The 20,739-nt window shown below is 43.1% G+C and overlaps 1 protein-coding gene across 3 annotated transcripts in view; it reads left to right on the plus strand.

The window, feature by feature from the left end:
* npas1 (neuronal PAS domain protein 1) overlaps nt 1-20,739 on the plus strand; it is a 69,701-nt gene that overhangs the window by 33,471 nt on the left and 15,491 nt on the right. The window contains exons 5-7 of one of the 3 annotated variants that reach the window (XM_037775183.1): nt 4,417-4,584; nt 5,941-6,176; nt 18,141-18,208. In XM_037775183.1, the coding sequence (XP_037631111.1) occupies nt 4,490-4,584; nt 5,941-6,176; nt 18,141-18,208 (399 nt within the window). In that variant the 5' untranslated portion in view covers nt 4,417-4,489. Of the gene's footprint in view, nt 1-4,416; nt 4,585-5,940; nt 6,177-12,971; nt 13,114-13,183; nt 13,514-18,140; nt 18,209-20,739 lie in introns of those variants that run through there. The other 2 variants (XM_037775186.1, XM_037775184.1) reach the window with 2 other exon arrangements.

Below are 20,739 nucleotides of genomic sequence, written 5' to 3' on the forward strand. Positions count from 1 at the left end.
TAATTAAACGTCCCCGCTGAAAATAAACAGAGCGGGCGCCAAGCGAGCAGCCAGAGAGAAAAACGCACGGCAAACAGCGGCTGTGAGCGCTCGCCGCAGTGCCCTCCGCTCTGTTGCTGTTGAGACCGTGCCAAGAGAGCACGGCTCTATAGGGTAGGGGTCTCAAACACTCACTCGCGTACACACACACCCTACACACTTATGAATATGTAGCACTGCAGCAACACATTGCGAACACCTGCGGCCACAGTTGATACAGGTTGATCTCTACAGCTGTGGGCGCCGTATATTTTTACCCTCTCAGATGTCACACTTTTCCTTTTCTATATATTTCCCACTGTGCCATTACATTAAGTCGACTCAGCTCTATTGAGCGGATTGTTTCGCACTCTGTCTGGATGACACGTCTGACATTCAGCCCGTTGTGCTGCTAGCTAGCCGGAGCATTAGCAGTCAAAGTGGCGGGGTCCATTTGGGTGAGTGCATTAATGGGCCGCCCAACCTGCGACAAGGTTATGAGGTTGATTGAATAATTACTGTGGAGGCCCCTGTCCATTACGCCCCTGTGTCTGCCCAGATAGAGGGAGACGCACAGAGAGATGGAGAGATAGTTGGAGACAGAAAGATGGAGGGAGAGATTAGATAAGCACAGATAGGGTCAATTAAGAGATAAACATTCAGGTATGGGATGGGAAAAAGGCTGTGTGTGTGTGTATTTGTGAGGCAGTGAAAATGTGAGAGTAAATTGTTTCCTGCCTTCCCGTGTCTCCTTTTTGATCTCTCCGTCCTACTGTACGCAGCCTAATTTGGCATGTAGTGCATTTATCCAGGTGAGGTAGAGAAGGTGACAGAGGTGAAGTTGTTAGACAGAGGTGCGCCGCCCTCTCCTCGACCCTGTCTCCTCTTCACCATGTCTCTCTGAAAAGAGGACTGTCAATGTTGCAGGCTGGAAGCTTGAGAGGAAAAAAATATAGGTTTCCTATAGTTGAATGAAGCCGGAGCCTTACACATAAGCCTCGGACAAAATATTCTGTCAATGTAAGGGGTTAGGAATATTAACTACATTGATCAAGTCTCTTATTGACTTAAATTTACTTATGTGGCCATCAGTTTTGAAGTAAATCCCATATAATACAACTTAAAAGACAACAACCAATGATATCTAACCACATATTTAACCATCCAATCAGCCAACGGTTCAGTCCAGACGTCCAGAAACTGGAATTAATCATGCAGTGATGTATTTTTGCAAAAAATAAATTTGATTTGTCTATGACAGTTTATTGTGATACAGATTTTACTTTATAAAGCCCAGCCTAAGTTATCTGTAGCTCAGGGTGTACAGCAGAGGTGGAACCATGTCATTGTTTTTCAAGTCATAAGTAAGTCTCAAGTCTTTGCACTCAAGTCCCGAGTCAAGTCCCAAGTCTTAAACTTTGAGTTTCGAGTCCTTAACAACGTCGTAATGAACTCTTCACCAAATGTAATGCCATTTGCGTCTCCGTCTGTAATTTTCGACCTGCGCGTTTTGCATACTGCAATTCGTTTTTTGTTTACCACTGCATAGTTTTTGTACACAAATTAAATTATCTTTGGTATCATATTTTCCACCTGGTGCTCAGTAACGTAACGTTAGTTCCTCGTGTGTTTCTTCGGCAACTTGATTGGAAGCTGTTGGATGTGTTGAAACAAAGTGGATCTGGGGGAATAAGTGTTGACTTGCTGGGAATGAATAGCGTTAACGTTGGTTGATTCAGGAAATGAATTGATTCGTGGCACACACCTTTTCAATAACATACTTTTTAATCTTTGGGCTTGGGGGTGAAGGTATCAAGTATTTTCAAGTCAAAAGGCTTAAGTCCAAGTGAAGTAATGAGTCATTGGTGTTAAAGTCCAAGTGGAGTTGCAAGTCTTTTTTGATTTTGTCAAGTCAAGCCTAAAGTCATCAAATTTGTGAATCAAGTCTGACTTGAGTCTAAGTCATGTGACTCGAGTCCACACCTCTGGTTTACAAGTTCTTGTAGTATTGTCACTTTTTATGCAGCATTGTTCTAGGGATGGCAATGACATCATCATTTATTGCCATGAAATGTGGTACAGAAATCCACCCCTTGACTTTTCCTTTTGCGCCATCAGCAGGTCAAAATGTTTTCCAATACTTACTTTATGATCAAATACTTATATGACATTCCCATCAGCCCCAGCTGCACTTGTATGTACTGTTAATTTACAAATGTTAACATGCAAACGTGCTTAACTAAGATGGTAAATATTATACCTTAATGTTAGCATTGTCATTGTGAGTATGTTAACATGGCATTCTGATCAAACATTGCATGATGGAAGGAGATATCGGGAGGTAGATATTCACACTATACCCTCCTCTTCAGTTTCCATTGAAGCCAATCTTTCTATCACTGACCTATGACCCTTTTAGCAATAGAAAACATACACTTTTACTGCGTAAAACTACTAAAGGTAAGTGAATGACCCGATCTCCCCTTTCAACAACTATTCTCTGTGTTGAATCCCTCACGGACTCCGCTGCCTTCGAAATTGGTCCAAGACTTTCTCATGCATACATTTAATGTTGGCTGTTTTAGCCCAGATTTGTGAAATGATATCTGCCAAACCTGCCCAGCTTCTGCTGACCCCTCTTAGCCAAGGTCAGCGTAGCCATGCTCAAACTCGAGACATAATCCATTTTCTACTGCCCCGGCAAAGCTCCGCTGACTTGATTGTGCTGACCCAGCCGGGCCAAAGAAAGAGAGAGTCAAAGAGTGAGAGGCAGTAAAAGAGAGGGAGAGAGAGGGCATCTCAGGCCCAAGGGCATGACACCGCGGTGCTCGGGGCCACACTAGCCCTTTAAATGTCAACACAGCACAGAGGCGAGGGAGGGGAGGGAAACGGGTGAGGAGCGGCGCTCTGTTTGAGGACAGGGAGGAATATTGGCAACTTCCGCTACAGGAGGGTAGCGTTGGAGATTGGCAGGAGGCGGCTATAGATGTGGAGGAGCAGGCAGCGGACGGCTTCGTCTTTGGAGATGTTTGCTTTAAACTCCGGTCGCAGACAAGTTTGAATAATCTCTCCGGGATGAGCGGAGACATTTGATCTGTGATTTTCAGCTTAATTGTGACCTCAAAGGAGGCTCAGTGTTTTGTCTTATGTCTATTACCTTGGGAACGGTCTCTGACCTTTATGTGGGGAAGTACATACAGTACCTAATTGCTCTCTCTCAACCTCACCACCTTCTTTCTTTCTTTTTCTTTCCTTCTCTCTCTGGTAGATGAAGTAAGAAGTCATAAAATGGGTTTTCATTCAAACATTGTATTGCAAATTGTATTATTTAAAATTAAAAGAGCTGAATGGAAACTGCAAATGGAGAAAATAATAGAGAATTTTCTTTATTGAAAAAAAGCTTCATGCTCACTCCAAGCTTAAAAAAAAAAGCATTGTGTAATTAGGGCCGATAATAACGCGCAAATTCGTTTTAACGCCACTAATTTCTTTAACGCATTAACACAACTTGCGATTTTTAGGTTGTAGCGGGCTCAGTTTTAAAGATAGAGTGAAGATACTGGTATCATATGAAACTAGAAAAACCTAAGGAATCAATTGGTACCAACCATGTCATACTAGCTTGTCAAGAAGGAGGTTAAATAACGCTCGAAACGCTAAATTTTTGGTGAGGAAAAACTGTCATGACCCTTTTCAAAGGGGTCCCTTGACCTCTGACCTCAAGATATGTGAATGAAAATGGGTTCTATGGGTACTGACGAGTCTCCCCTTTACAGATATGCCCACTTTATGTTAATCACATGCAGTTTGTGGCAAGTCATAGTCGAGTCAGCACACTGACACACTGACTCTTGTTGTGGCCTGTTGGGCTGCAGTTTGCCATGTTATGATTTGAGCATATTTTTTATGCTAAATGCAGTACCTGTGAGGGTTTCTGGATAATATTTGTCATTGTTTTGTGTTGTTAATTGATTTCCAATAATAAATACATACATACGTTTGCATAAAGCAAGCATATTTGTCCACTCCCATGTTGATAAGAGTGTTAAATACTTGACAAATCTCTCTTTAAAGTACATTTTGAACCGATAAAAAATATATAATTAAATTGTGATTAATCGCGATTAACTATGAACAATCATGCGATTAATCGCGATTATATTTTTTTATTGAGTGACAGCCCTATATGCAATATATTGCGATGGAAACACATATGCTAATTAAAAAAATTAAAGGCTCCCTAAAACGTGTTAAACTCGACATCCCAAAAATGCCATATGTGCCGTCCCCTGTAAACGTTTTATGACTTATTATTGGTGAATGAACCAACCTCACTTGATTCACTGACTCTTTTTCCTCCTTTTTGTTCCTCCTCTGCCATCTCTCATGGATCTCCAGGTCTGAGTCCGTCACATCCTCAGCCAATCAGAGCCTTCGTTAACAGCGGCGTCGGCACGTGATTGGGAGAAGGATGGCAACCATGCCGTTTGTCAGCGAGGGGAAGTGTGTGAGTGTGGAGTGGGATTTCCTACAAGGACTGCTGGCCAAGCCTCCCACCCTTCCCTGGTAAGACAACACACACACATACACACAATAACACACACACACAGGCTGATACTGTATAAGCCTGCGTGCATGCCCATGAATTAATCTCTGCAAGGTGAAATCCATGCATTAACACCCTTGCACACACACTGACAGCCTGAAAGAAGAATTCCCTATCAATGCAACACAATCCAGAGAAGACATACGCCTGATCTCCTCAGTGCTACATATAACCCGTATTGTTGCCCACCTGCCAATCCTGTCAGAGCCGTGAATCCCCTCCCCTTAGTGGGAGATTAAGTAAATTTGGCTGGAATTATTAATGGGCAGTCATTTACAGGCGGATATAAAAACTAAGCAGAATCAATGTGTGTGTATTGATTGTTCTCGGTGGCTGGGGTCGAGGCGGTATAATAATGAGATGTTACAGAGGGCTGGCAGCGTGAGTCCACAACACACACACACACAGAGAAACACACACACACACTGTTTTCACTTGTTTGAGAATTGCAGGGAGAAATACAACAGCTGGGTCAGCTGATTAAGATAGAAACATATGTACACACACGACTTCTCTTTATTCTGCTCTTCCTTTTTGCTCACACACACACACACACCATGGTGGTCTTTCTTAGGATGAGAATCAACAACACAGACACGAGGGAGAAAGGCTGGTTCTTCTTTCTCCTCTAGCTCTCTCTCACACAAACACACACACTTTATTCCAGCGCGGCACCGACACAAATTGTGAAGTGGCTGTGACAACATAATTCCACCACTCAGGCCCCATTGAGGAGAGTCAATACCCAATCAGAGAGACAGGCTACCTGAGCCCCGGCCCCCCTCTGTCACTCCGCCCCTCCCTCTCCTATTGATCCCTCAATCACGGCTTCAGCTCACTAGCCCGGGACCAGATGAGAGAGAGAGAGGGCGGGAGAGAGGGTGAGAGGGTGAGAGCGAGGTGTTAGTGGGAGGGAAAGTGCAAGATTGTGTGTGTGTGTTCACATATATATATATATGGATTGTGGAGCAAATGGCATTATTAGGGCTCTGCTCTGCCAGATAGAAGAAGGGAGTTTGTCTGTAATTACCAGGCCAGTCTGCCAACGAGATGGGTCAGATTGTTTCAGTTGAATTGCAGCAGCCATTACCATTATATGTACTGTATTTATAAAATGAGTTTTCTGGATTGGTGCTCAGGTCATTTATACAGAGCATGAATCAATCAACAGGTGGTGAGTAAATGGCTATTATGTGTTACCAGTTTCTCCCCCCCACACCACAGAGCTGATCCAGACTATTTTTTCTGCCCCCTTCTCTTCTTTTTCCTCTCCTCTCTGCGTTCATCTTCCATTAATACACCTTCCCCCCTCTCAGTCTCCAGAACCTGCGCAAAGAGAAGTCTCGCAATGCGGCTCGATCGCGGCGGGGGAAGGAGAATTTCGAGTTCTTCGAGCTGGCCAAGATGCTGCCTCTGCCCGGCGCCATCACCAGCCAGCTGGACAAGGCCTCGGTCATCCGGCTGACCATCAGCTACCTGCACATGCGCACCTTCGCCAACCAGGGAGACCCGCCCTGGCTCCCTCTGATGGAGGGAGACAGCAACTGCAAAGGTGAGAAAGAGCGAAAAGAAAGATTACGGTAAAGACATACTGACAAGCAAACTACATTGATTCACTTAAAGTAGCAGTAGGCAGAATATTTTTGGCATTTGGCATGAGAGATAACTAGACTTCTGCATCCTCTTGACTCTGTTTTCAGGGTTTAAAAATTCTAACCCGTGACGGGAGACTTTGGCCAATCACAAGTCATTTCAGAGATAGTGCGCTCCTATTGGCTGTTCATTCAACGAATGTACTGTTTAGCTGTAAAATGAGAAAGTTTGCGCCGACTGGTGGGCGGTGCTTGGTATTTCCTCAACTGATCTCAACGTGGCTGCCGGGTCACAAACTTTCTCATTTTACAGCTAAACAGTACACTACAAGATGTTTCTGAAAACATTTGAGTCGAGAAATAGGCATTACAGTAACACAATATTGATTCATATTTGATCAGCGCTGCCTAGTTTGACCGTTTGATCGGAGTTTGGGAGTGATTGACAGCTGCTCAGAGATGAAATCTTGCAGATGTCATTAGGAGCACCGGAGGACACAGAGGCACATGATTTTTTTCAGATTACCTGTCTCATGCACTACTGTCAGGATATAGTGACCGTTTTATAAAAATAGATAGAAAATACCTTAAAAATTAATATTTACTCTAATGCATTTGTAAAATTTCCTTTTTAGAGCCGAAGGGAGGATGCATCGTATTCAAAAACTATTTTAAAGGTGTGTTCAAGAACACGTTGGAAACTCTGCTTCTTTCTGTTATTTCCCTCTAGTCGTTCTCATTTTCCTTCTTGTGTCTGTACGTTTATGAAGCAGATACATAAAGCCGCAGTAAGTTTTCACTCGAGTGCGCGGACATCCACGCCACCAGTGGAGAATTTGTGTCAATCACACCGCCGCTAAAATTTGATTTGCGTTCTGTCTGAACACCCATTTAGTAGGAAACCGGGTCATTGCTACTATTGAGATTAATATTCTGCATTTTATGGGCTGATTCCAGTATATTTTAGACTCAATAGACTTAAATTTGATTAATTTTAAGGATTCATACTGTAATTTACGGACCAGATTTTCATTCCTGGCAGCCTGGAGAAGGCTGGAAACAGCACTTATGCCTTCATGTTGGGTAATTAAATTTCAGTGAATGATAAAAAATAATTAAGGCCTTTTATTGTCTGGTCAAACTTTTCTTTGGGTGGGGGGAGACATTGACTCATGACCTCAGTATTTTTTTAAATCCTGCCTACAGCCCTGGTGGGAAATACATTTATCATTTATTAAATATTTAAACTTTTCACGGACTTTGACAATGGCAGCGTGTAAGAATGCAGAAGTAAATGAAACATGGTTGTGACGGATCATTTCCCAACTCGGGAATCATGCAGTTTAGCATATAAGAAAATTACACAGCAGAGATAAATATGCTGCTGTTTGTTGCCAATGGACACAAACCGCTGAAATCCATGCATCCATCTCACTCTTTCAATCAAAAGCAGTCCGATCTGCCAACTTACTCCCTCCCACAGAGACACCCCACGCCACAAAAATCTATTGTCGACCATAATTACTTGTGTGTGTGTGTGACACAAACACGTGTTCATTCACAAGCCTGTAAACATACATGTACATGTAATCATACAAAGACTCTCCAGTGTGAGTTTGAATGTATGTGTTGTGTATGTGAGATAGATGATACACAAAGAGGGAGGAAACTATTGGTGCGATTTGTAATTACAGAAATTAACTATATAACGAGGACAGTGTAATTATACTGCCTGTCTAATTGCTACTATTACTGGGGGGAAACGATGCAGCTACAGTACAATTAGAGTGTGTGAGTCTGTGTGTGAGTCTGTGTTTGTGTGTGTTCATGCCTGTTCTTGTCTAATTTGAGGAAATGTGAGCAACAAAACAGTCATGTTAATAGTATGTTTGTGTGGGACTGCGTGGGGCTTTACCACAAACACATTTCTGATAAGATATAATGGTTTTAATGGTATAAGTTGGGCTGAATATCAATAATGCAGTACCTGAGTTTCGGTACCCATACTAAAACAATACTTACCTCAAAATCCTTTTTCTATAATTGGAAAATGGGGGTGTAGAGTTTGAAAGACATGGTATTTACCAGACAGTGATTGTCTAATTGAAAGACACTATTGGCTGCATTATGGGAAATGTAGGATCCAGCGTTTTTTGGAGCTTGGAGTACACTAGGGACTAAAAGTCTGAATATCTCGGCCTCTGCTTCTTGATTTTGACCAACCTTTTTTAGGTAAGCCATGACAGTATGCAGGCTGTTCTCATACACCGTTCATAGCTATACCTACGAAAAGTAATGCACTGTAATTTGTATATATATCCCACAAACTGAAATCACATGTAATCCACGTAATTGTGAACCAGGAAGTATAAAGAACGACAAACGTCACATAGGGAGGAGGTCGGGGTGGATGGAGACCGGTCAACGTTGATTTATTTATCTCGTAACTTCCATAATTAAGTTACGCCACTTCCGGAGTTATTTCAACGCAAACCACAATTTTTTCCTAAACCTAACCAAGTTATTTCCCGTGAAGATTTAGGACGTTTATTTTGAAAAGACTATATGCATGTAACGAGCAGAAATTGACACGGGTTGCTGGACATTCGTAGGAAAATGCACAAAAAATGAGGGATAACTTTTCGTAAGAAATCATACGAACCGTTGTATGTCGATATGTTGCGGTGTGACAGTGAGCCAGCATGCACGATACCAGGACCCTGAAACTGAAACAGCTAAATGGAATTCAGCCAACCTCAATTTTATTGTTTACACCTGTGCTTTTCCTACTGACATGACAGGGGAAAATGTCTAACATGAAAAAGATGTATTGGCATCATTTTGTGTAGATTGATTAAGTGAGGTACAAAGATTTTTTTGGTATACTAATTGCAAAAACATTACAGGGCACTATGACAATTAGTATAAGTACATACTGTACTCAATTAGTTGGTAGCATGGACCTGCGTAGGGCCGTCCTCCACCAAAGAACTTCTTAGTCGACTAACACTCAAACCATTTTGTCGACTTATCGATTAGTTGAGTTTCTCCACAAAGAATCACACAAAAGCACCACTTTACATCTTGTGTTTAACAGAGATGTGCTCATAAGTTTCTTGGAAATAAGTCATTCAGCATGGAAAAGCATAAAAAAGGACTAACTGACTAAAGAAATCTTAGTTGACTAGACCAAAACGACCAATTAGTCGACTAACCGACTAAGAGGGGGCAGCCCTATAGACCTGAGACACAGCATAAGAATCTCATTAAGCTTCTGGTACCAATTTTTGATACTTGACAGTTTTTTGATAGCAATACCTCGCTGTAAACCAAAAGCATCCCACTCAGAGAACTCCTATTGTATAATACCTACATATAGAGCCCTAATCTGTAGCCACAGAAAATATACATTATTATAGGTAAATCCATGGGGATCCATCGATATCTAATCAGCCATGCAGCGCTGCACAATCTGAATGTCTGAGTGATATCCGTGCACTATCACGCTTACGCACCGCCGTGGCCTTGACTGCAAGTAGCGAATTGTTTTGCCTCAGTGTTCCAGGCGTTTGTTTGGCCTTGATGGAAAATACCTGTTTTGAGAAGTAGGTGTGCAGGTAGCCGCGCTGTCCTGCCCGTGAACTGGAAGTGTGGTAGAAAGACAAATGCGAGGAACGCTGTTTACACTACAATGAGAAGCACTTCTTCTATGTGGACCATAACTGTAAATATATAGAATCCAGCAGCAGCTACGCGAAGGTCATAGGAAATTGTGAGGCACTTGAAAAACACAATGAATCGCACGTCAGCTAAGAACGCTATTACACTCTGAATTATCTTGAACATGGGATCTGATGTCTTGAGTATTTTATTAAATGTTTGGAGATTTTTACAAGCGGGTCACACCGTCTCAGCGGGGCCGAGGCTGAAAATGCGATGCTAATTTGGACATCAGTTTGAACAAGTCTACCCACAATGCATTGGCAGGGTTTTAAGTGTGATGCATGACTTTAATTCCGTTAGTGGAATGTGGTCAGAGATCCAGCTGAAAGGCAGAGGAGGACGGCGAGGAGGGGAAGGGACAAATGTAGAAGGAATAAAGAGAGAAAGAGGAGAGGAAGGAGAGGAGAGAGGGGGTTGAGGGGTGGGTTGCATTCCTCCACTCTCCCTCTTGTCCGAGGGTTTTTGGACGGGGCGAGGGCCGGCGGAGAGGGATGGAAGGTGGAGGGTGGAGGAGAGGAGAGGGATGGAGGGGAAGGGGAGGGGCCGGTGTGGCTTTTGTCTGCTTCCCACGTTTCAAAGCCAGTCTTGAAAAATGAATAGACAGAGGAAAATCAATTGCATGACCTTCACAGAGAGAAAGAGAGAGAGATTGAGAGAGCAGGAGAGGGGGGAAAGAAGGAGGAGAGAGACAGATTATGGAAGGAGGGAGCAAACGAAAAGGAAAGGCTGAAGGGAGGAAAAGTAAAATGACCCATGATATTCATTCCCATTCTGTGTGTGTGTGTGTGTGTGTGTATGTGTGTGTGTGTGTGAGTGTGTTTGTACCTATTTGCACAGTGCAGTGAAGGACTAAACCCTTTTATTTGAAATCATTTATATTTCAAAACCTCTCTATATTAAGTAAATTTTGCTTTGGGGGGCAGTTTCTTTTTCTATTTCCCTGCCTTTTTAAATGTCCCGTTAAAGGATTATTCCAGTTTATTTCAACCAGAGCTTTATCTTCTATTGGTTATGATAAGATTGTACTCATTACACTAATTGCTGAGATCTGACTACCACAGCAACATTGCTAAAAAGCAGTCTGACGGGGCAGGAAACACAAGCCAGATCAGCATAACCTCATTATTTGGTGGTAAAACAAAATTAAGCAGTAATAACTAGTGGTGGGGGAAAAAAGCAATTCACATATGTATTACGATTGCGATTTTGATATCTATCTTTTAATGCCGGAATTGATATATTTGCTTCATTTGAGTCTATGCGGAGGTAGAAGGAAGTTGTCACTTTTATTGTAGTAGTCTGAGTAACGTGACGTCATATCCGTTCCGTATCCGTCAACCAAAACAAACCACAGCCAGCCGAAACGACAAAGTGGAAAACAGCAGAGGGTCCGCATGGAAACCACCTGCACTCTCACATTTTAAATAAAGTGGTAAACACTACACATACAGTAAAGTATGGAAACACTTTGGGTTTCACACATTAGCAGGAAAAGCAGAGCTAGACATCACAGCTAAAGCTGCATGCTAACTCTGTCATGGACAGGTAGCGTTATCGTATTGAGGTAACGTGTGGTGAAGCCAGCTGTCACTCGCTTCTCTGTGGTCAAATTAGCCGACGCTACAACTGTAGAGAACCCATATACTGACATTTATGTTAAATGCATTCAAACGGATGGAGCTGATCATGGATGTTTAAAGAGAACGGATACACGTAGAACTACGTCTGGTTTTCAAAATAAGGTGTTAAAAAGGGGACTGTATATACTAAATACATATATGGAAATAATATTGATTGGATTATATTCACCAGAAGTATAAAACATTACATGTCCCTTATAAATTAAAAAGAAAACACCACTAATTTGTGAGGGAAATGTCCTTAATCTTTGATTTTTGGGTTGCTGGAAAGTAATGTTATAAATAATTCCTGACAATGACGGATATATTTGACATCAGGACACCTCTGACCTCTTTTTACTGTATTAATTTAGATATTTTGCAAAGTAAAAGTCCTTAGAAGTGTATAATTCAACTTTTCCCCATGGTCTAGTATTAAAAAAGTTAACAAAGTAAATCGTAATACCGAATTGCAACGCACATTGAATCAGCACCCGGGTGTCGTGATAGTATCGAATCAGGAGATAGGTGTATCGTCCCAGCCCTCATAATAACCCCTCTTTGGACAGGAAAACAGTGTGCACACAACCAAAGTGTGATGGATGTTAATGTTGTAAGCTCTGGTAATAACATTGTTCGCCTTTGTTTTCTTTTCCAAATAAGTTGGAGGTTTGTTTTGAAGTAAGAAGCGTGTTTTTACCTCCGACCACACCCTGGGTCACTGTAGGGCGTGGTCACAAGTGCGCTCTATTGCACCTGTGACCGCGCCCAACAGTGATGTCACTGTGTACAGACACACCCTGCGGTATGCTTCCACATCACTTATCACTTCTCTCCACAAACCTGTAGCGACTCAACCTTTTAACAGGTGCAATACGGCAGCTGGAGAACCCCTCAGTCTTTTACAAGGTACAGTACAATGACAACTCACTGCCAGCAACAGGGCCAGCTCAAGTGTTTTACTGTCTCTGTTAGTGAGGTCAAACACACCTCTCTCCTCTCCGGCGTTGGTGACATTGACTTTCATTCCGCCTCCACTCTCTCCCTCGTCGTCTCCTTTCTTTCATTGCCTCTTGTCTCCCTCGCCTCCCCTCCTGTCTCCCCCACCTCTCCGCGTTCTCCCTCGCATCTGCCTCCCCTCTAATTCACGGCGTTTAAAGCAGCCGGGGCTTTTAAGGGAAGTTAATTGCACTCAAATTATGTTCGACCGCAAAAGGAGTGAGGGAGCGACGGGAGGAGAGACGGAGAGATAGAGGAGAGATAGAGGGAAGGAGGGAGGGAGGGATGGATGTCAGAGTGAGAAGATAATTGCGCCGGAGAGGGGACGCTGCGATTAGGGTCACTCTTTCTCTCTCTCTGTCTGTCGAACAGCCGAAACGTCACATTTGGATGGTAGTAAACAACTTGGCAGGTGATCAGGCTCTTGTTTTGAAAGGGTGAAAGTACGGCAGCGGAGCCAAACTTGAGAGACAAAGACGGATAAGAAGACAGAGAGAGGGAGCTACACGGAAAGAAAGAGGGGCTCACTGCGTCTGTTATCTGTTTGGTTCCCATGGTAACACTCTAACCTGGTTTAAAAGGTTGACACTGTGGGGGTGGAAAGGGAGACGATGTGCGTGTATATGTGCATAGGGGAATGTTTAGGAGTGTGTGTGCGGCCATTACTCATGGACTTAACTGGGACTAAATTATGTATTAGACAGTGGTATAATGAAAATCATTCAAATGAAATTTCTATCTTTTCTTCTCGAGGAGCGCCGGGGAGACCCCGAGAATTGACCTGCGAGTCAGACTATAATTAACGTGTCCGATCGCGGCCCGTCCCATTCTGTCTCCTATTCCCACAATGAAATTAAACCTCGCAGCAGAGTCCTGGCCGGGGAAGCTAATGAAATGGAAGTGCGACAGGAAGGAGCGATCACAGACCTCAGGTGCACACGCGGGTCTGCATCCAGGTCTGTACACATGTTACATGTACACAGAAGCAAGAGTAGAAAAGATGAATGTCTATTCATATTTAAAGGATAATTCCAGTTTACTACAACTTGAGTCTTATTTTTGTGTTTTTGTCCATTAAGTCTATGATAACAATGTAGTCACCGAAGTAATTACTGAGATCTGGGAACACGGCGACAATGCAAGCACAAAGTCAGACGGGGGAGGTAATGAGTCATCAGACAATCAGCCTGATTACTAAACTCAAAGTCAGTGCGCTCGGGAGGTTGGTGATAATCCTTTATTTCACATGCTCGGGTACTAAGTACTCCATATTTACTTCTCAGTACTGCCACTTTCTATTGCATGTAGGCACTGGTGGTGTATTTAATGTAGGTTTTGGGGAAAATATAAGTCTGATTTCTGAAAAATATACAACTGTGAGAGGTAGAACATGTGATCTAGTTCAGCCGCTGAAAAAAAGCTTAGATTTCCATTAGTGCCTCCAAAAGTCTGTAATGAAATGGTCACGGAGGGAATTTTTTTTTACCCTCAAATTAAAGGACCACAAAGCAGCAAAGAAGAAAACCGCAAGCAAGCAAACATGGATGTAAACAATGCACGACTTTATTCATTATTCTTTGCACATATTTTTATGAGGAAGGACACTTACAGATACACCCAATGAGATTCATGCCCACATTATTTATTCCATTGCATGCACTGCTCGTTGCACAAGAAAACTGTTTGCACTTACAACTACTATAAGTGCGCTAGGTCAGATTTTGAACCAGGAGGTAAAGTGTGATTTGCAATTTTGGCGATTGTCTTAATTTTCTCTTCCAAATTAGTTACTTTGGGTGTTTGTTTAGAAGCAGTGGGCCTCTTCCGGGTCTGAAAAGTGAAGCCAATATGGAAGTGCCTTAAACTTGCATTCTTTCTAATAGCCAACAGGGGGCGACTCCTTTGGTTGCAGAAATAAGTCTGATAGTATAGAAGTCTATGAGAAAATGAGTCTACTTCTCACTTGATTTATTACCTCATTAACATTGTAAACATGAGTTTATGGTCTCAAGCGCTAGTTTCAAGTCTTCTTCAATACAGCATGATGTTCATTTAGTAAATTATGGTCCCATTTAGAGTCAAACAGACCATAAAGCAGGGTATGCTTTAGGGCGTGGCTACCTTGTGATTGACAGGTCGCCACCACGACGTTGTCCGCTCTGGGATGTGTCCGTGTTTTCGTCTTACAACTTTAACCCTTTCACAGTGTGTATTCAGTTCAGGAAAGTTAATTGTAACATTTTAGTCGCCTAGAAATGTCTTATTCAGTGTTCGGTTGCACTTAGCTCCACCCTCTCGTGTCACTTCTGGTTGCAAAAAACCAAGATGGTGACGTCCAAAATGCTGAACTCCAGGCTTCAAAACGGCAGTCCACAAACCAATGGGTGACACCACGGTGAACACATCCACTTCTTATACTGTACACAGTCTATGTTTAGAAGCTGTATGATTGTCTAAAAGCTTGTGTTTCTTGCCCCATCTAAGTAAGTTTTAGTGATGCAGCAGTCATAGATCTCAGCAATGAACTCAGTGACAACAATGACAGTTTGTTTTGGTCAAATGAGGGATCATTACCAACATTTTGGGTGCACTCATTTGCAGTTTTGACTCCAAAAAACATTGACGTTTAGATAATCTGGCCACACTGTCAGTTTTTTTAACACCTGTCTGATCATCTGACTGCTTGCCCCGTCCGACGTCGTTGTATCGACGTTGCTGCATTCGCAGATCTCAGCAGTTAACTTGGTGAGGACAATGTTATTTTTCCAGATAGGGAAATAAGACCCAAGTTGTAAAATTTGATGCTTTATTTTCACCAACTAAATGAGTTTATAATTAGACAAGATATCATAGAAGTGATAATATTTAAGGAACAAACAGAATCATGCAAGGCCTTCTCACACAATCACACACACACACATATATAGAAGTAGAGGTTCACAGCACCACTACAGAAGGATCTTTGTTCTCGGGGTGAGATACGAACACCGCTGTGAGACTCTCTCTCCTCACATGTGCACACGTTTGTGCATGCGTCCACACACATACACACACACACACACACACCAGGTCCAGTGTTTTGGTTTCCTGGCTGCCCTATTGTACCCTGGTAGTCTTTAATAAATGGTCCTCTGTGTATTTGTGTGTGTGTGTGTGTGAGTGTGTGTAGACTCATCCGTCAGCCCTGCTGGCCTCATGTCACATCCAGCGTTTCCTTCGCCCCGCTGACACTACTCAGCGCTACTGATCGCACCGCCATCACCTTCGCTCCTCTCGGGATCTGTGGCACGAAGCTCAAGACACACACTGTTTCATTTCAATTGTGAGGCAAACTACCAATACCGTGTGTGTGTCGTTTTTGATTCATTCTCATGTGGTCATGATGGGGGTCGCTTCCTTTTAGACTCCCCAGCACTGCAGCTCCATCGCAGCCCCACAAGGGAGCCCGATAGGCAGGCAGGCAGGCGGAGAGCGAGATGGGCTCCCCATCCCCCCTCTGGGCAGCGACTGGCTGGGCTGAAGGGTCCCAGCACCAGACCCCCTTTCATAGCCCTGAATGGACTTGCCTTATTTATATTCACACTCTGTCACACAGGGGGACCCCAATCTCACAATGCCACTGTGGCTTTGTCCGGCAACTTTATGTGTGTGTGCGTGAGTTTGTGTGTGTGCGTGGGTATTTGTGTTGTTTAATCGGAGGGCATGTTACCGCTGTGTAGTCTGTGCATGAGAATTCATTGCTGTGTGTATTCCTGAAGTGTGTGTGTGTGTGTGTGTGTGTGTGTGCGTGTGTGTGTGTGTGTGTCTATAGCTCTAATGGAATGCCTCCCTCCTCTATTCACCGAACCCACATCACAAGCAGGCAGCTGGGCCATATATATGTGTGTGTGTTTGTGATTGTATATATGTGTGTGTGTGTGTGTGCGTGTGTGTGTGTGTGTGTTCCGACCCTCCCTCTGTGTTCAGTTGTAACCCAGAGCAGCGCTTTCATTTTCCTGTCATAACGTATATTGATTTCCCTCAGCCTTGCAGCAACACACACACACACACACACACACGCACACACGCACAGACACAGATATCCGATGATCCTTAAAGTGGTGCACACACATGCCCACATTCATATGCTCTTGTACACACACACATTTAGCGTACACACACACACACACACACATGTAGTTTGTCTCTGCCGGATAAGGAACATTGTGTCCAAAAGCAGCCCTGTTGGGAGCGAGATTACTTCTCACTTTTGCAATCACAAGCTCGCAGGTGCACACACACACACACACACACACACCGTCACACACTCTTTTTGACATAAAACAGTAAATACGGCTGATTGCTAAATTAATCTTCCACGTCACCGCGGCCCCTCGTGCCCGGGGTTTGCTCGGGAGAAAGTGATCACTCTCGCCTTCCTTAGTGTTTTCTCATTTTCCCCGCCGTACCCTCTCTGCTCCTCCCGTACCTATCTTCACCCCCCCCTTCCCTCCCCTCTCCCCCACCTACCCACCTCCAACTCTATTTGTATTGTAATTGCCTTGGTAAACAGCACCACTTTGGCACTGAAGCAGCTCTGATAGCTTGTGTTTGGGATGCATTAAGGGTGGCGATGCAGACACCATGAATGTGTGTGTGTGTGTGTGTGTGTATTTCATTGCGTGTCTGGCGGCAATTGAGTGGTGTGCGTCACACAGCACCCCCCCTCCTTATGCTCAGTTATTTTAGACACGCAACCGCTTCGGTGGATTCTTCTGTTTATCAGACGTGATTTGTTCCAAGTTTTGCTTTTCATTTCAGTGCAGATTTAAAGACGTCACAGAGATGCAACATCATTACAAACCCCCACTGGTGAACGAGTCATATTTACACATAATTTTGTATAATTACTAATATCTTTATTAACCTAATCGGAAAGTGGAGTAACTGCCAAGTTTGTTGATATCAACTTCCTGATTCCTGCAAGTCTCTGTAAATGTCCGCGTTACAATACGCAGCTTTTCTTGGAGTTTAAGTTTTTGAGAAAACAAGCCCAACATTTTAAAGGATACGTCAATTTTCATGCTGCGATTTTTCATTCAAATGGGAGGATACAAACAAATCAAACAAGTTTTTAAAATGTTTTTTTAAGTATTAGTAGAGAGATGACAATCAGGAGGAGAAAGACATGGGGAGCAACAACAAAACTCCACAATGGGACTCCTTAAACCCCTAAAAAAACTATTTTACAACATTTTTATTTTACAGTGTAGCAAAGTTTATATCATATATATATTTTGATATTTTTTATTTAACTGCAAATGACTTGTCTCTACTGTGCAGCTTGTGGTAGATTGACGGATACTGTCTCAAATCTATACTTAACATGGGAAACTAAAATTTGTATCTGAGTGATGAGAGCGACCAGGGGTCTTAAAACAAGAGCAAGAAAGGTGTTCTTATTGCACGCTAAATGCTTTGCGCATTATCATGTCATTCATACACCTTTTTTGTGCGAAAAGGCCCTTCAACCAACATGTAGTAACCAGTACATGTTAATGTCAGTCAGTGTCTGATGAGTGTTTGTCTGCTTTCTCTCTGCAGTACGACGATCATCTCGTTCTCTGGCCACGGACATGTTTGAGCTGCACCTCGGGGCGCACCTCCTGCAGGTAACAACCACAGCACCCACACCCTCCTTCATCTTCTGTAATGATTTATTATGACATCATGTAACTCCAAGTGTTTACAGTATTTGAGATGTTTTCACTGTAGTGGGTTTGTGTTTTCGCTATCCTGTGAAAACCACATCTTCAAACTGCCCTGGTTTCAGCTTTGCGAAAATGTGATAGTCCAGTGGGTTCTCCATCCATCCATCCATCTGCAACCGCTTATCCCGTTAGGGGTCGCGGGGGGGCTGGAGCCGATCCCAGCCGACATTGGGCGAAGGCAGGGTACACCCTGGACAGGTCGCCAGTCCATCGCAGGGCTGACACATATAGACAGACAACCATTCACGCTCACATTCACACCTACGGGCAATTTAGAGTCCACAATTAACCTAACCTGCATGTCTTTGGACTGTGGGAGGAAACCGGAGTACCCGGAGAAAACCCACGCTAACACGGGGAGAACATGCAAACTCCACACAGAAGGGTCCCAAGCCGGATTCGAACCTGCAACCCTCTAGCTGTGAGGCGCCAGTGCTAACTACTGCACCACCGTGCAGCCCTCCAGTGGGTTCTCAAATGGTTTATTTATCTTGAGAAGTAGGAGAATTTAAATGTTCTCAAAGCATAAATCAACACGTAATCCCTCTGTTTATCTGAAAGGTTTCAAATCTATATATAGCTGGAAACAACGTCTTCTCATACAACGGTTCGAATGATATCTTACGAAAAAGTTATCTTCCTTTTTCGTTTGTTTTACTACGAATATCCAGAAACACGTGTCAACTTCCACTCGTTACATGCACACAGTCTTTTCAAAATAAACTTCCATCTTCACAGGAAACAACTTCCTTAGGTTTAGGCAATAAAACTACTTTTTTAAACTTTATTGTGTCAGTACATAACGATGATACACTTCCTTTACCTTTGTTATTTAGACATATTAACCCAATTTTTTTTTTATCTTTCACCAGCAGACGAGACAGCACAATACATAAACAAACAACAACAAACTAAAAAATGTAATTAAAATAAAAATCAAGAAATTAAATAAAATGAAAACAGACCAAACAAAACGAGGGAAGGGAAAAAAAAGAAAAGGTTTCCTTTGATATTTCTACTGCTGCTACGACTTTCTATTACAGTTTCATGTATATTACTTAAAACATCTTCACAAAACATGATCCATTTAATATTTCATATGACGTGTTATTAGTCTGTTACATTTACTTATAGTGGTTTAGTAGTATTTTAGCTGTCTAGAGTCTTCTTGTTGATACAAAACTACTTAGTTAGGTTTAGGAAAAGATTGTGGTTTGGCTTAAAATAACACCGTAAAGGTGTTGCCTAAGTACGGACGTTACATGACAAATGAATCAACGCTGACTTCTGGTTTCACACGGGACATGAACGCTGGTCTCCTGGGTGAAAGTCCAGTATTTGTAAACCCATCCATCCACCCCAACCTCCTCCCTTCGTTGCGCTCGCCGCTCTTTACTTCCTTATTCACAATTACATGGATTACATATAAATTGATTTTGTGGGATAAACATGAATTACAGTTACTTTTGGTAGGTATAACAACAAACGGTGTATGAGACCATCCAGAATCACGTATTTTCCTTGACAGACAAGCACATTTTGTCTCATAAGTGACTGCATTGTGCTACACTACAGCGTGCCGGTGCTGTGTGCGATCACAGTTTGTACCAGCTCAAGTCTTCCTCTACCTCAGTCTCTCTTAGACATAAATTTCCCAGCAAACTCCTATCGCATGCTCTCACATCCGCATGAACCTCAGATGCTCGGACGATATTGTTGGCTGCCAAAGAGTGCCTCTCCTTTGCACTGACAGATGAATGGAGCCTGAGGGGGATTCTGGGGCAGGAGGGCTGCAGGGATGACGAAACGCAGGATGTAGAGACAAAGACTCAGAGGAAGTGTGAAGAAGGTATAACACTGCAGGTTGAGGGAGGAGAAGATGGTTGGGAGAGCAACTAAAGGAAAAACTTGAAGGATCTTAATGCTTTATGTCTTATGTAAAGCACTTTGAATGGCCTTGTTGTTGAGAGGTGCTTTGCAAACACATTTGCCAAGCAGGAAACAGGTAGAGAGAGACAAAAAGAGGTCGTGGTAAAACAAAGAAACATTACATATGTCTGCTCTCCTCTGGCATTTTAAAGAGGAAGGGGAGGCTTAGGGAACGGCGCTGATAGAAATCAAATTAACGCTCCAGAAAAACTGTATGATTCTTTCCTCCCAGCCGTCCTCCCGCCGTAATAGCCTGATAATTGCACTTTAGTTCTCCGACATTCAGGCGGCTGGTTTCTCCTCGCCGCGACACACGACGCCCCACACCCCGGCCGCACATTTGCATACTGGATGTGTCAGTTGCATAAATTACCACTGCCACTTTAAGCACTGGGCCGCCAAAATAGCAATCATTCTTCTAGAGCAAAGTGGCCCCGGTCCGTGTGTGTGTGTGTGTGTTTGCGTGTGTGTGTGTGTGTGTGTGAGGCTCACTCCTGGATGCT

This window comes from Sebastes umbrosus, chromosome 7 (genome assembly GCF_015220745.1).
Source record: "Sebastes umbrosus isolate fSebUmb1 chromosome 7, fSebUmb1.pri, whole genome shotgun sequence".
NCBI lineage: Eukaryota > Metazoa > Chordata > Actinopteri > Perciformes > Sebastidae > Sebastes > Sebastes umbrosus.